Source organism: Bemisia tabaci, chromosome 1 (genome assembly GCF_918797505.1).
Source record: "Bemisia tabaci chromosome 1, PGI_BMITA_v3".
Lineage (NCBI taxonomy): Eukaryota > Metazoa > Arthropoda > Insecta > Hemiptera > Aleyrodidae > Bemisia > Bemisia tabaci.
In genome coordinates, this window is record NC_092793.1 from 85,373,902 (window position 1) to 85,389,212 (window position 15,311).

Consider the following 15,311-nt stretch of genomic DNA (forward strand, 5'->3'; position numbering starts at 1 on the left):
TAGAGAAAAAACAAGGTCATTTTTGGATGCAGCAACCAAAATTACAAGGGAGACCATATACTGCATGCCTATTCAAATTTTCATTCTGTTCCTAATATGGAGGTTTTCCAGAAAAGTGCTTCTTTCTGCTCATATAACACCATGTACAACTCATCCGATTGTTTTGCATTGGTAAGGAGGGAAATTTTTTTTCTCACGTGACAAGTGGAATGAACCCTAATCAACTTCTGCCGCTGAGGCCGAAAATAATCTTCGGAAAATCAAGATTCCATTATGAGTTGACTTTTTGAATTTTTTTTTTAGTTGAAAAAGTGCATTTTCTTGAAAAATCAATTTTTCAAGAATTCGTTGGATTTTGGAAAAAAACGAGGGTCATTTTCGGCTTCAGCGGCGAAAATAGAGTGGGGCAAATCCACCTATTTCGTGAGAAAAAAACAAAATTCCCCTCCTTTCCAACGCAAAACATTCGGATGAGTTTTACACAGTGTTAAATGAGCGGAAAGGAGCACTTGTCTAGAAAATCTCCATATTAGGAACAAAATGGAAACTTAATAAGCCTACAGTACATGGTTTCCAATGTAATTTTAGCTGCTGAATTCGAAAACGACCTTAGTTTTTCTCCATTGTGCATATTTTCTCCGAAATATTGATTTTTCTGCGTAAAAGCTCGATTTATAGGGATAATTCCGATTTTTCAGGGAAAATCGACCTCACTTGGCAAAACGGAGGTCATATTCGGACTCAGCGCTAAAAATTCGCGCACTAACAGTTAATAATTGAGAGGCAAACAGCGACGCCAAAAACGACCGTTTTTTGGCACAATTTGGGTCAGCGGGGATTTATCTGTAACCGGGCCCAAACGATATCTTATGATACCTTAAAACTCTGGTATAAATTTTAGCTAGAGTATACGCACAGTTTTTGAGAAAATGGGGGGGCAAAGTTGCCAAATCGCCAACATTCTGGACAGTATTTTTACAGAAAAAAGACGGGAAAAAAGGACAAAAAATTTACACCTTTGATGAGTTTTGGCTGTAAATGTTTTTATTGGGCCCCTGCGCATATAGTTGTGTTCAATTCCAAAAATTTCGGTCGCACAGTGGTCCAAAATGGGGAGAAATCATGGACAACTCAGGATTCTTTGTCAAATTTTTAAAAATGGAAGTAAAATTGTCAGTTTCTTGCAGTTTTCATGGCTATCAATGTTCTTATCGGTCTTCAATGCATTAAATTTTGTTCAGTTTCACAAATTTTCATCGCACAGTGGTCCAAAATGGACGAATTAGGGGATAAATTAAGATCCTCTGTCAAACTTTTTAAAAATGAAGTAAAACCGTTGGTCCCCTGCAGAGTTCAGATTTTGGAAAAATTCATACATTTAATTTTGTTTTAATTATTACTGTACGTCAGACCGTATTGTTTATAGAACTTTGTTATAGATTAGATTTAGTAGCATGATTTGCTTCTACATTGCATTAAAAATAATGGGTAAGCTTCTTCACCAAGTCTTGATACTAATCTTTGAGGAAGTTTTTTGTTCATTTTACCTTAGTTTTAGGTATTCTTTATTTTTTTCTTCATTTCTTTTATTTTTTTATTTCTTTTATTTTTTTATTTCTTTCTGTTTTTCTGATTCTTTTTTGTTTTCTGATTTTTTAGTTTTTTTTTGTTTTTTGTTTTTTGGCTTTTTCAATTCTTATTGTTTTCTCTTCTTTTTTGATTTTTTAGTGTTTTCTGTTTTTTTTTAAATTCTGTTTTTGACTGTTTAAGTCTTTTTTAAATTTTTTACCCCATTTTTCCTTATTTTTTTAAATATCTGAAAGTTTGCATATTTTATTAAAATAATGCTACAAAATCTAATCTATAACAAAGTTCTATAAACAATACGGTCTGACGTACAGTAATAATTAAAAAAAATTAAATACATGAATTTTTCCGGAATCTGAACTCTGCATGGGACCAACGGTTTTATTTCATTTTTAAAAAGTTTGACAGAGGATCTTAATTTATCCACTAATTCGCCCATTTTGGACCACTGTGCGATGAAAATTTGTAAAACTGAACACAATTTAATGCATTGAAGACCGATAAGAACATTGATAGCCATGAAAACTGCAGGGAACCGACAATCTTACTTCCATTTTTAAAAATTTGACAAAGAATCCTGAGTTGCCCATGATTTCTCCCTATTTTGGACCACTGTACGACCGAAATTTTTGGAACTGAACACAGCTATATGCGCAAGGGCCCAATAAAAACATTTACAGCCAAAACCTGTCAAAGGTGTAACTTTTTCGCCCTTTTTCCCCGTCTTTTTTCTGTAAAAATACTGTCCAGAATGATGGCGATTTGGCAACTTTGGCCCCCATTTTCTCAAAAACTGTGCGTATGCTCAAGCTAAAATTTATACCAGAGTTTTAAGGTATCATAAGGTATCATTTGGGCCCGGTTACAGAAAAATCCCTGCTGACCCAAATTGTGCCATTCTTGGCGTTGCCCTTTAAAACAGTTTTTTTGGTTGACCATAATAATGTTTTAGTGACAAAAAGTACAATAGAGTTGCAATGTACTGGAGCGCCGATGAAGTCAATCCATGACATGGTCATTCCGAGCCCCTTGTTCGCCGATAGTGCGAACCGAGTGTGAACCAAACAGCATTTTTTAAATGGCCTTTAACAGGACAATCCTGGACTCCGAGCGGTTTTCACAATTTATCAATTAAAATCGATAAGTATTTTTGCAAATTTTCGCAAATTATGTTGACCAAAGTCACAGCAAACTAAAAACTGTACGAAATTCCTGGTATTTATGATATCTTACTCTATAGTATAAAATCATAAGGGCGCCGTGTCTTGCTGAAGGTGTAATGCTAATCATGTCACAAACCGGTTTCTCCTCCACTCCCCACTCCCCTCCCACGCGCACGCTTACATGCTTCCCCCGTCTCCAAACCGGGTTTTCCCTAACTCTTAATGATCTTTTAACGATCTCACAATACCTGCATATTAGAGGCGCAAAGCGCCTCTGGGGGGCCGGACCGCGGAGCGGCCAGGGGGCGCAGCCCCCTAGTAAATTGAATACCTAAATATTTTCTGAGCGGAGCCCGGAACTTTGACTCTGCACATATGGCATCATTGGTACACACTAGTTTCAGGAGTACTGGACAAAATAGTCTTAAAAAACGACTTCATCGGCGCTCCAGTATAATGCGACACTATGTTTTTTAATCATTAACTTTTTCAATGAAATCCTTCGATTACACAGGGCTACCCAAAAGCGATTTTTTTATTTTCTGTTTTCTTTATTTTTTCTTTTCCCATTGCCTCATTTATCATATTTCATTTGATATTTCTTCATGGATTTGGGTTTGATAATCATTTAAATTTAGTGAGAAAGCATTTGATTTATTGAATTGATAATGATTAAAATTTTCTTTCTGCAATGGATAATTTTAATGATGACCCTAAAATGACCGTTTGGGACTGCTCTACTAAAGCAACGTCAAAATGAGCGATATTTTTGTCCAAACTTTCGGTAAGTAGGGGGCCTCTGAGGGCCCTGAGGGATTCTTGAGTGCCCTAAAAACACATCCTTACGCCCTTGCGCCCTTTCACCCTCTCCAGTGACAAGTAAAAATTTTTTGGAATTCTTATCCAAGGATATGCATTTCTCTGTGCTTGTATAGAGACTTCCAAGAGATCAATCTGCTTAAATTTACAAACAGAAATGAGGGACATCTTACATCATGGCTCTCTATTGCTCAAAATTCTTTGTTTCCTAGGCTAAAAAAAATGTCAAGTAGGCTTACTCTATTAAGCAATGTTGAAAACAGATTTTCAGCAGTTAATATTTCAAAGTTATCATCATCTTCATCAGAACTGATGCTGTCAGTGGATTCAATCCTATCTGCATGCGGTTGACATCGGCGTGTGCTGTGCAATGTGAAGCATCTAGGTCTTTCTTCGTCCGCTTCGTCAAAAGAGCTGAAAAAAATGTTGCGATATCCGTTAGTGAAAAAAAATACTTTGTTGTGTATAGAACGACTAAAACGCTGTACCTAAGAAAGATACTGCTTTCTTGCTTGATCCAGCGGTTTTACATTACATCAAACACCAAAAAATTATTTAATGATGAGAGCAGTTTGTACCAAAGGTTTAGGTCTGTATCTAATTTCAATTACGGGCCTGTTGCAAACTTTTGCTAGAGCAAAAATGAGAGTTACTTCCTATCCATAATGCCTCAAAAATGACGATTAGCGCATCGACAAAGTCTGAAACGCACTCATAACTTCACAATCTGTGTAAGAAATCTGCGTTTTTTTGAGCTTCCCGCCTGAAAAACGATACTACGGCACAGGTGATTATTTTCTAAGAGGAGTCTCTCCATCGTCAGCAATATTCATCATGGCCGACGCTTCCGCAGTTCCGCGCGCAATTCGAGGAGAGTTCAAGGTCAATCAAGGCGGGCGAGGAAAATATGAACATAAACACGCCGATTGTTATCTGGTCTTATCCTGGTTAGGTGTTATCTCGTCCCATCACACGTATTTTGGTGGATTGCCGTTGGCTATGAAGAATATTGCCGATGATAGAACGACTCCTCTAACAAAATGTTCACCTATGCTGTAGTATCGTTTTTGCAATGGGAAGCTCAAAAAAACGCTCTTACGCAGATTGTGAAGTTATGAGTACATTTTAGACTTCGCCAATGCGTTCATCGTAATTTTTGAGGCATTAGTCCAGTCAATCTAGCATTTTTCTGGGAAAATCTATATATAGAAGGTTTTTTTGCGGAAACATGTTGCATTAGGCTACCAGAACAACATATCAAAAGTTTACCAAAATCGGCCGTCCGCTAAGGCCGCCATCTTGAAAAAAGGGGGGGCGGGGGGCCAAAATACGCCGCCGGCGACCGGTTTTTAGCTTATATCTTGAAAAATATCGATCCTACGGAAAAATGCCACTAAACCTTTTAAAAAGATCATAAAATTTCCTATTAGAAACACTATACATTTATCAAGTTGCGACTTCTGGTTCGTGAGATATGGCGGTAGTTTCCTGCGGCTAGGAAAGTCAAATCTTGCGAGAAATCACGTTTTTTCAACAAAATCTGTAATTATCTTAAAAACGGCGAGTCTGAGGCAAAAAAGTGTTCTCACCGGAATGAAAGAACATGAAATTTCCATGCTAAAAATGCTTATGAATTCACTAGGGGGTCCGCCCCGGAGCGCTATGCGGTCCGAACCAACGGCGGCTACTACGCGGTGAGGCTCGGCTTAGCCGCGCCATGCATTGTTGCGGTCCATGATGAAACGGCTTCACTTTTTTGGTAGATTTACCGCGAGGGTAAGTCATATTATCCATTTAAATATGTGCTAATTTCCTTTCATCATGAACCCCCCCCCCCCCTCCCCTTTAGGTCATGCATGTTGTATAGTTAACAAATGTCAACGGTCGCGCTTGAAGATAATGTTATTATTTTATGCTTGCTTATTCAAATTAAATTTGTCAAACAACAAATCTTCTTTTTTCAAAGTAACTAAAAGGAAATGAAGTAATACAAAATTTAGAAAGAGGGAGTTTAAATTCATCCTCTGCTTCCTCTTCGATCAGTGTTTCTGCTTGATTGCTGCATCCCAAGCCGGAACAATGTAGACAAATGTCACTGCATGGCAGACCAGCTCTCTTACAAGAGCAGCGGTTACTACAGCCTTTCGAACATGTACATGAGATGATTTGTAAAAGTTCTTGGGGGGGGGGGGGGGTCAGGCGGGTTGAGCATAGGCACAAGGAGAAGCCTGAGTTCCGAAGATTTCCACCCCTTTCCTTGGGATTCCGTTTTCTTCCTCTCCTGAGTTGAACTTGATAATATACACGTAAGAAGTGTTGTTTGCACGCATCTGAAGTTGGAGGCAACGTTTGCAGTTTCACCTCAGTTTTTGCCTTGCCAAAGCACGATTAAAACATTGAAATCTGCATTTGTTCGAAGCAGTAACTGATTTTTCATCACCATACAGCAAAAGAACGAGTTGCTCACCCGCTTGACAAAGCTCATCTTGAGTGCAGTCGGTTTCATCAAATTTCTCAGCAATACAAGAGACTTCGCCACATTTTTCGACAGTTTAATAAATTTGCCTTTGCCCTTGCCACGAAATGCTGAAGTAGTATCACATCCACTGATGACATGGATAAACAGAATGCTCTTCTTCAAATTTACATTCGATGTTCGCAATTGATTTGAGCTAAAAATTTGGGCTGCATATTTGCCCTTACCTGGTTTGAGTAATAGGACGTCGCTTGATGCAGGCGTCAAAGCTATCATTAGAATAAGGAGGTCAATGTCTTCACCAACGATTAGAGTACCTATATTGAGAGAGTATGGCCACCGGTGTTACCACCTCTGATTGGCTCAGCCATCTTAGGCTAGAGTCCCTTTATACTGAGAGTCAAGACAATTTGAATCCATTTCTGATTGGTTCCCGTATTTTAGGCCTCCACAGTGTTACAAACGGGAATAAAGATTACATTTTCACCAATTGCAAAGATTATAATCTGGAATGGACAGGGAATTACGGGTTCGGCAAGGAACAAACGGAATGAGAGGAGGAACGGAGAAAGGCATTATTTGAGAATGGGCCGATCAAAGATTACGAAAAACGTTCAATTTCTGTAACTTTATTCCCGTTTGTGACATCCATGAGCCGAATTGTCTTGACTCTCAGTATAAAGGGACTCTATCTTAGGCTGAATGGAGCCCTTAGGACCCAAAAATGGCGGACGCCATAAATTAATGTTATGCAAAATGACTCAAATTGTAGTTTTCTTTGCTATTCGTAACGAGAAATTTACCAAAATGCACTATTGCGATTCTTTACATATTTATAAGGCTAATCGTGTGCAATTTTTGAGAAAAATTATCTTAGATGTAGTAAGGTTGGCAGCAAGTGCGGTTGGTGAAAACCGTCAAAAGTTGGCAATGACCCCCCTCCTATCCACAAAAACTAAAACAAAGCACCGCCATTTTTGGGTCCTAAAAGTCTCTCCATGGGGCCCAGTGGCCATACTCTCTCAATATAGGTACTCTACCAACGATATCAACTTGTTTCTTCGTTCCTCTCGGCAGACTGAGAGCTTCATTTACGATGAGAGTATCCGCATCGTCTTCTGCATGAGATACTTTAACTTGACTCCCTGTAGTAAAGTGTTTCGATAGCAAGCAAATCAAACGCGCCTCATTCTTTTCATTATAGATAGAGGCAAGTCCTTGGCCACGGATAGAGGAGTGTCCTCACAAAAAATTAAGGCAGGACATTTCTTAAAGCTATAACGTCGTCACCTTTCAACACTTTTTGTAGAATCTGTTGCGCTTTTTGTTCGTATCCATCAAAAACAATTGAACCTTCAAGACCATCATGCTTTTCAACACATAGGTATTAATAAACGATTCCACCGCTTAAGGTAATAAACGAAGAAATGCTTGTCTTATTCCTATTTCTATATTTTGTATTAATTCATTTCCTTTTAGTTACTTTGAAAAAAGAAGATTTGTTGTTTGACAAATTTAATTTGAATAAGCAAGCATAAAATAATAACATTATCTTCAAGCGCGACCGTTGACATTTGTTAACTATACAACATGCATGACCTAAAGGGGGAGGGGGGGGGGGTTCATGATGAAAGGAAATTAGCACATATTTAAATGGATAATATGACTTACCCTCGCGGTAAATCTACCAAAAAAGTGAAGCCGTTTCATCATGGACCGCAACAATGCATGGCGCGGCTAAGCCGAGCCTCACCGCGTAGTAGCCGCCGTTGGTTCGGACCGCATAGCGCTCCGGGGCGGACCCCCTAGTGAATTCATAAGCATTTTTAGCATGGAAATTTCATGTTCTTTCATTCCGGTGAGAACACTTTTTTGCCTCAGACTCGCCGTTTTTAAGATAATTACAGATTTTGTTGAAAAAACGTGATTTCTCGCAAGATTTGACTTTCCTAGCCGCAGGAAACTACCGCCATATCTCACGAACCAGAAGTCGCAACTTGATAAATGTATAGTGTTTCTAATAGGAAATTTTATGATCTTTTTAAAAGGTTTAGTGGCATTTTTCCGTAGGATCGATATTTTTCAAGGTATAAGCTAAAAACCGGTCGCCGGGCGGCGTATTTTGGCCCCCCGCCCCCCTTTTTTTCAAGATGGCGGCCTTAGCGGACGGCCGATTTTGGTAAACTTTTGATATGTTGTTCTGGTAGCCTAATGCAACATGTTTCCGCAAAAAAACCTTCTATATATGGATTTTCCCAGATGACCCTTATTTAGAGCTAAATTGACTGGACTACATTGTCTATAACAAACAACTCTTAGTTTTGCTCTAGTAAAAGTTTACATCAGGCCCATTCAATACTAATGATACAAGGCTATGATCTCAATGCATGTAGGTTTGGGTGGCACGTTTTCAGGGTTAATTTCAGTGATCCCAGTACGGATTTATCCGTGCCGCGCAGACATTCCCTATACCGACACGAACCGCACACGGACAAAAACCTTATGCGAAAACGCTTCCCTATCTTAAAATGTCCGTACGAGTGATGTCACAGAATGACGCTCAGCCAATAGCAGCATGGAGAGAGGTCGAGCATACGGATCTCGCAGAGGAGCACCCCGGCACACACTGGTTAATTTTTTCTCTTGAAAACTGGATGCATAAAAGCTGCTGATGAAGGAGAAAATCATAATGTTCTTTCCAAAATTGTTTTAAATTTTCTTTTAAACGTCCAAACAGCAAAAACCGCAAAGCTTACCAAAGAATCCTGATTTGCAAAGGAGAAAGGAACTTATTGTCTCGAGGCTAGAAACCAAGTCTGTTTAGCATATTCTTGGTGGCATAAATAGAACCATTCCAGTTTGAGCAATCTTGCATTGATCAAGAGATAGTCATTCATTGTGGAGAGAATTAATTAACCTAAAATGCAGCATTTTAAGTGCAATGTGGCAGTGTGAATGGAAATGGAAAATTTTAGCAAAAAGATATGCATGATTGTTTCATGTATTGGCAATTTCTATCGCCTTTTCTTTGAGAAAGGAGAAAAAAGCCCACAGTCACTTCAACCGAACACAGGGGCCTTTTTCTCAAATTGTAGCGTTGAATGGCTTGAAATTATTGAGCAAGAAGGAGGTTCTTATTTAACAGGACAATACATAGGTACCTTATTCTGGACACATCATCAGAGGCTGGTGTTACATAGCCTCCACCTTCCACTGCAATTGGTATGATAACTTCTCGTGCTGATTTCCTAATCGGATCTGCTGAACTGCTCACACTTATTTGACTGTCTGAGTCAAAAGTACTTTGCTTGGAGAGACTGGAAGAGGAGGAAGGCAAAATCAATGCAAAAAAAATCAAATCAATGCAAATCAATGTTTAAGGGTAAAAAGTTTGAGAGCATTGGTTATGGCAGTTCGCCGCCAGCACTGAGGTCCTGAGTTGAGTCCTGGGAGGTGACTGATATTTGAGGACACTCATGTAAGCTTACTTAAATCCTCCTTTCATAATTATCAGTGACAGTGGATGATCATGCCACTCCAATACTCTGACCCTTTCAGGTAACTGCGTGCAGGAGAGACATAGTCAAGTCACCCAGTAAGTAATCAGTCCGCACTGTTCGACTGAGTTTTGAAAGAATCGTTGATCACTCCTGGCAAGCACAACTGCAAGCATTACCTATTAGTGGAAAATTGAAACGACGGAGTCCAACTCGGTTGAGGCATGGCAGTGCTCCGGAAGACCGCGCTCTGTAGTGTCTGCCACAGTCGTTGATACAACCTGTCATTGGTTTATCAGACGCCCACTTAGCCTTGCGGAGGAAATGTGATAAGTGTCATGAATTCGTGAAGGGCCAGATACACCTACGCGCATCTTGACCCGAAAAGCCGGATTCGATCCTAGTTTGAGCGAGTTACGGGCGGTGAGTTGCAACCTGCTTGGGTACAAAGATTGCCCAACACGACCGAACGCCCCTTCTCGCCGCTCAAGACGCGCGTCTAGCTTGCAGGTGTATCTGCCCCTTCAGGATTTAGTCCAGGAGAACGGTCCAACTTTAGGGTGCTTGACAGCAGGTATACCAGTTGCCTTGGCTCCTAGAGGGCACCTCAGCCGGTCAGCCCGGCCCTTAGATACTACCCATCGACTATTTGAGGGGAAATCAATCATTTTTATTTGACCAAGACACTATACATTCCTAGTTAAAAAAAAATTACATTAAAAAATAATATGGAAGGAATGATTTGCACATCTAATAGAATAGCATTTCAATGGCTGCGGTGCGAAACCACATACCTCCGTTTTCGACGTTGCCGACTTCCTGTCATTCCTAATTTTTCCTTGGAGAACTCGTTGATGTAATTTTTTGACAACTTTCTTGATTTTTCTTCTGTTACCAAAATACTCGGTGTAAAATTCATGCTATAAAGGTGGCATGCTTCTCTTCAAAAGAATAAAATTAAAGCAGAAGTTTTGAAATATCTCAATGGAGACACATGGTTTCGCACTTTGACCATTGATTAATCTCTTTGTTCATTCCTGAGGCTGGGTACTTTTTTCCCCCGAGTAATTAAAAAAGAAATTAGTCAAACTGAGAGAAAAGAAATACAATTAGATTTTGATTTATCTGATCGCGATTTAATGGATGGATCTGCCCATCCTAAATTTGCTGAATTAGAGTGGCTTCACAATTTTACGAATACTTTATTAGTGCAAGTAGTAGAATTTTCTAAATATGCACCTGTTAAGGGAGGACGGAGGGGTGGGAGTTTTAGATACTTCATCCTCGTACTGAATTGGGATAATATGCTCCTTTGTTGATGATACAGGTTTTGCTATTGGCCTGAAAGAAAAAAAGAAAAAAAGTTGCATTATATTTTCTCCTCTTTATAAAAACATAATCAAAATGACTAATTTGATGTAAAGATGTTACAGACAGAGGAATAAGAAATTTGGGAGCCAGGTGCTGGATAAAAGAAGTGCACAAATTGGAGAGCTTGAAAATCTACCTGAAATCAGTTCCTCATTTTTGGCATCATGTTGACTACATGGTATATATTAGCTCGTAAGAAAGATAGAAAACGAACTATTCCAAAATTTAGGGTATTTTTGGAGAGTAGTAAATACTAGGGGGCCCTGCCCCCTGACCGCTACGCGGCCCAACCCCCGGGAGGCGCCTCGCGTCCTCAGGCCCGCTCCGCGGGCCCTTTACGCATATGTACAGGCAAAAATGTTCTTCCATTTTAATACACCATTTTGTGTTCGAGCTGCATTGATTTCAAAATTTTTGACGTAACACTCAGATTTGTAAATGATGAGGAAAAGCTGGATGTACATAATTTCACAGTCCACTTACTGGAGAAATTTCCATTCATTGCGTTATTTTTAAATCTTAATTTAAAAAAAAAAAATCGGATTTCGACCGTTAAAAATTAATAATATTTGGTCCGTCCCGACGCGACGCAGCGCCTACCTTCTTACTTTGTATCTGCTGTAAATATTAGTAGAAATTCAGCAATCAAGTAAATTGACCAATGCCACAAATGGAAGCCGGAAGAATGCAGGAAAATTTGAGTTAAAACCTGATACCTTGGACCTTGAACCCTGAGCGATGCACTGTTCCTCAACTCTTCGGATGAGGCGAGCCCTTTACGAGCTTTTCCATTGTTTTATTGTTTTTTCAAGTCACTCAGGTAGAATCTCACACCTTGACGTTTCTAGCGGAAACGACATATCTCTCACGCTATTAACATTGGACTTAAGTGACTTGAGCTTTAAAAGCTCTACAACATTAAAAGTTCGGGGTTTCATAATTTTTTGCACATCTACATCTACTACAGATGACATACATGTAAAGATCATCCTTATCGGTCCGGCAGTTCGTCAGAAATAGTGCTTCCAAGATTTTGCTTGTGGCTGTATAATAAAGATTCTAATTTATGCAGGTAAGATCTTTCATCTGCCATATTATTTCTGAATATGGTAAACAAAACTCTGAACTCAACCTGAATTGAGATACTTGCATAAGCGCAAGCAGAATGAAGTCAAGTTAAGATAAAGAAGCCGGAATTAAATCTAGGTTTAAGTGTTTACATTGACTCAACCCGGCTTGAAATCCATCATGTTTCCAGAAACTTGGATTTCGTCTGTGGCATAAGCAAGGCTAATTTCATTACAATAATGACTAAAATTTGATTGAAATATCAGAAATTCAAGATCTGCGGTAGTTACATGGGTAGCAAACGCCAAAATTAAAAATGGAGAGTTGCATGATGATGCCTGGGAAGCAAGGTATTGAATCAACAAAAACAAAGCAGACTCAAACCAAAAGAGAAAAAGAGCACTTATACTCATTGGATTACTCCTACTCTTACATTGAGAAGTACACTTAGTATCAAAAGAAAAAGTCTCAGACATTCTGCAGGATCAATAAATTGAGAGAGAAAAAGAAGAAATCCACCATATATTATTATTTTTAAAAATCATTACCTGAGTAAAAACTCAGAATAAACTACCAAAAGAGGAGGGAGAAAGGGTAAACGGGGGTTGGGAAGGGGATAAAGTGGTATTTTTCTTCTTTCTTTCTTTCTTTCTTCCTTCCTTTGCCCTCTTTAGAGGTGTAAATGGCCTTAGATGCTAAAGCACCGCTTTAAAATAAAATTATTTTACTACTACTACTTCCTTTCCTTTCTTTCTTTCTTTTTATTTCTTTCTTTTCTTTTTTTTTCACTTCTTGTTCCGCCTTTCTTCAAATGATTACTTAACATTTATTTATCAATTAATAAGACCCCACCCGACACAAGGTCCAAACTTAGTGAGTGGTTTTATTATGTTACTTTTCTTTTGTTCGCACTTATTTTAAGAAGCCCTAAATAATCTTGCTAAACTGTAAAAAAAAGGAGCATAATAAAGTTTCGTTATTTATTATTATTATATTCATCATCCATTATTGAAGTGTACCCATACCACGAGCTAAGTGGTTACCTAATGGACCAGAGTACGAGTTTTGAGTTGAAGTGTAAAGATTTACGTTACTTCAGCAGGACTGATCTCTTCTTCTAACAGGCAGATCGTGAATTTGCAGCGCTACAACCATGGCCTTTTCATAATCTTTTGATCAGTTAGTGGGAGAAAATTAAGGAGTACAGGAGTAAATATGCCTTGATTGAGCTGAAAGTTGGTAGTTACATAGGTACACTAAGAACTCAAAAAGCACTGTAACTTATTGAAGTCACAACTTCAATTTTTCTCAAAGCGGCGGCTCAATAGAGTCAGCATGTGCATGGTTCCTACTTGCTTGATAGATGTATGGAATTCATTCACTAGATCTGACTATGATGTGTGTACTTATTGTCTTTTAAGCTAGGCGATTTCCTTACATTCTAATTATTACTACTATCAAAGTGACAATATAAGAAAGTGTGTTGATATTTACTTAGGTGGTGTGGGAGCAGCGATGGGAATCGTGACTTCAGACTTTAATGGTGCTTGTGGTTCGTTAATAAAGTGTTCCACTTCACTCTTGTACTCTGGAACTTTTGCGGGACTACTCCTAATATGAGCATAAAATGCAGAAATTAGTAAAAAAAAGAGGCAAAACTTGGTTTAATGTTTTGTATAAGTAACCATAGGGGATGCAAAACATTATTTTCTGCATCCTGTTACTATGTGGCAATCTTGAAATTTCTTTGAAGTCTCGAATGAACCTTTAGCATTTACCCCTTTCTTAACACCTCTGATATTTTAATGTTTCATGTTATTCAAAGTGGACCCTCAAGTTAGACCTCCTTTCAAGTAAGTTCCAAAACGATGATTCTAAATGATAAAATCTATTACAACACGGATTATTGTAGACTGACTTCTTAGTAAACATTTTTGTGACAGTTCCCAATCAGCACTGAGCAACAAAAATATTGAAATAAAATTGAGATTTTTTAAACCATGAGATTGCGATATTTTTACATCGTTTGGTCAGAAAATGCTGATTTCAAGTAATCAGTAGAATGAGTTCCATGTAATGGGAGGATAGATAATTGTCAATGCAGAGTGAAATTACAACTTATCATGATTCAACTCCAAGAAATTTGAATAAGAGGAGCCCCTATAAGTGGTAGACAGACACCATATACAACGCTCCAATGCAATGGCGATATCTTTATAACTGAATTGCAAACTATTGCAACTTATGATACTTGTATCCTTACTGTGAAAATGAGCTAATTCATTTGTTTAGTTTCTTCTGCTCTGTAACAACCTTCCCGGCTGCAAAAGTCTCCCTTTTATAAAACAGTAAGGCTTTCTTTAATGACGAGAGTTGCATAGAAAGACTGTTAACTAATTTAAAATAAGTCTCTGACAATGATGCTGATTTTTCAAACCTGTTTTCAAAAGAATTGCTACAAGGGCTTGGAAGGAAAACTCTAAGCTAGTCGACAAAAACGCATTTAAAAAACAATTTAAAAAAAAAAAAATACGAGAAGCGCAAGAAAACTTACACAGGAGGGGCTAGAACAATTTCAGCTCTGGATCTTTTTCTGTGCTGAATAGTTGCCGCTTTGTTCTCTCCATCTGCTGAAATCGCTTGGCTAATAACCTACAAATACCCAATGAAATGAAAAAGGTAATTAGAATTTTAATTTTTATCGAATATTACACATGACATTTTCTTTTGTCTTTTTCTTTTCTTCCAGGCTTGCTCAATTCTCATAGGTATAAATTGTAACTTTCAGTTAAAAAGAACAAGAAAACAATGAGTAGGTATGGATTTCATTATTCATCTTTTGTACTTACTCATTTTTTAGACATAATCATGCTCACTTGAACTATGTGCAAATGACTTAGATCAAAAGAAACTATTTGCGTAGGTTTTGTGTGCAACATGATTATTTTTTAATGGAAAAAATAATCATGGAAAGTGAGGAAAAATAATAATAATAAAAAAATAGGAAAAGTGAGTTGAATGTTAGACTTTCCTCTTTAATGAGCTTAGGAATTTTTCAGGGTTGTTTTTGAATGATATTAAGCCACAAAAAAAGGGTTCAAGTTGCATATTTTGAGGATTTAGGGATGTTGGGTCCGAACTTTTAACGTCCAAAATGCAACGTCCAAGGGTCCAAGATGTAATGTCCACATTTTAGAGGTTCAAGAATGCATAAGTCTATTTATGAAATAGGCAAACGCGTTACAACCAATTTTAAAAAAAATGTACCAAGAGTGAGCAGGGGAGCTATGCGCAGGAAAAACAACTTAGCGCTGAACCCTAACCCTTCAG

General features: G+C 38.2%; 1 protein-coding gene across 1 annotated transcript in view; it reads right to left on the bottom strand.

Moving 5' to 3' along the window:
• Nuak (Nuak family kinase 1) overlaps positions 1 to 15,311 on the bottom strand; it is a 161,196-nt gene that overhangs the window by 57,058 nt on the left and 88,827 nt on the right. Inside the window, 5 exon segments of the mRNA XM_019045871.2 lie at positions 3,809 to 3,983; positions 9,207 to 9,362; positions 10,782 to 10,883; positions 13,476 to 13,592; positions 14,536 to 14,633. Coding sequence (XP_018901416.2) covers positions 3,809 to 3,983; positions 9,207 to 9,362; positions 10,782 to 10,883; positions 13,476 to 13,592; positions 14,536 to 14,633 — 648 coding nt within the window.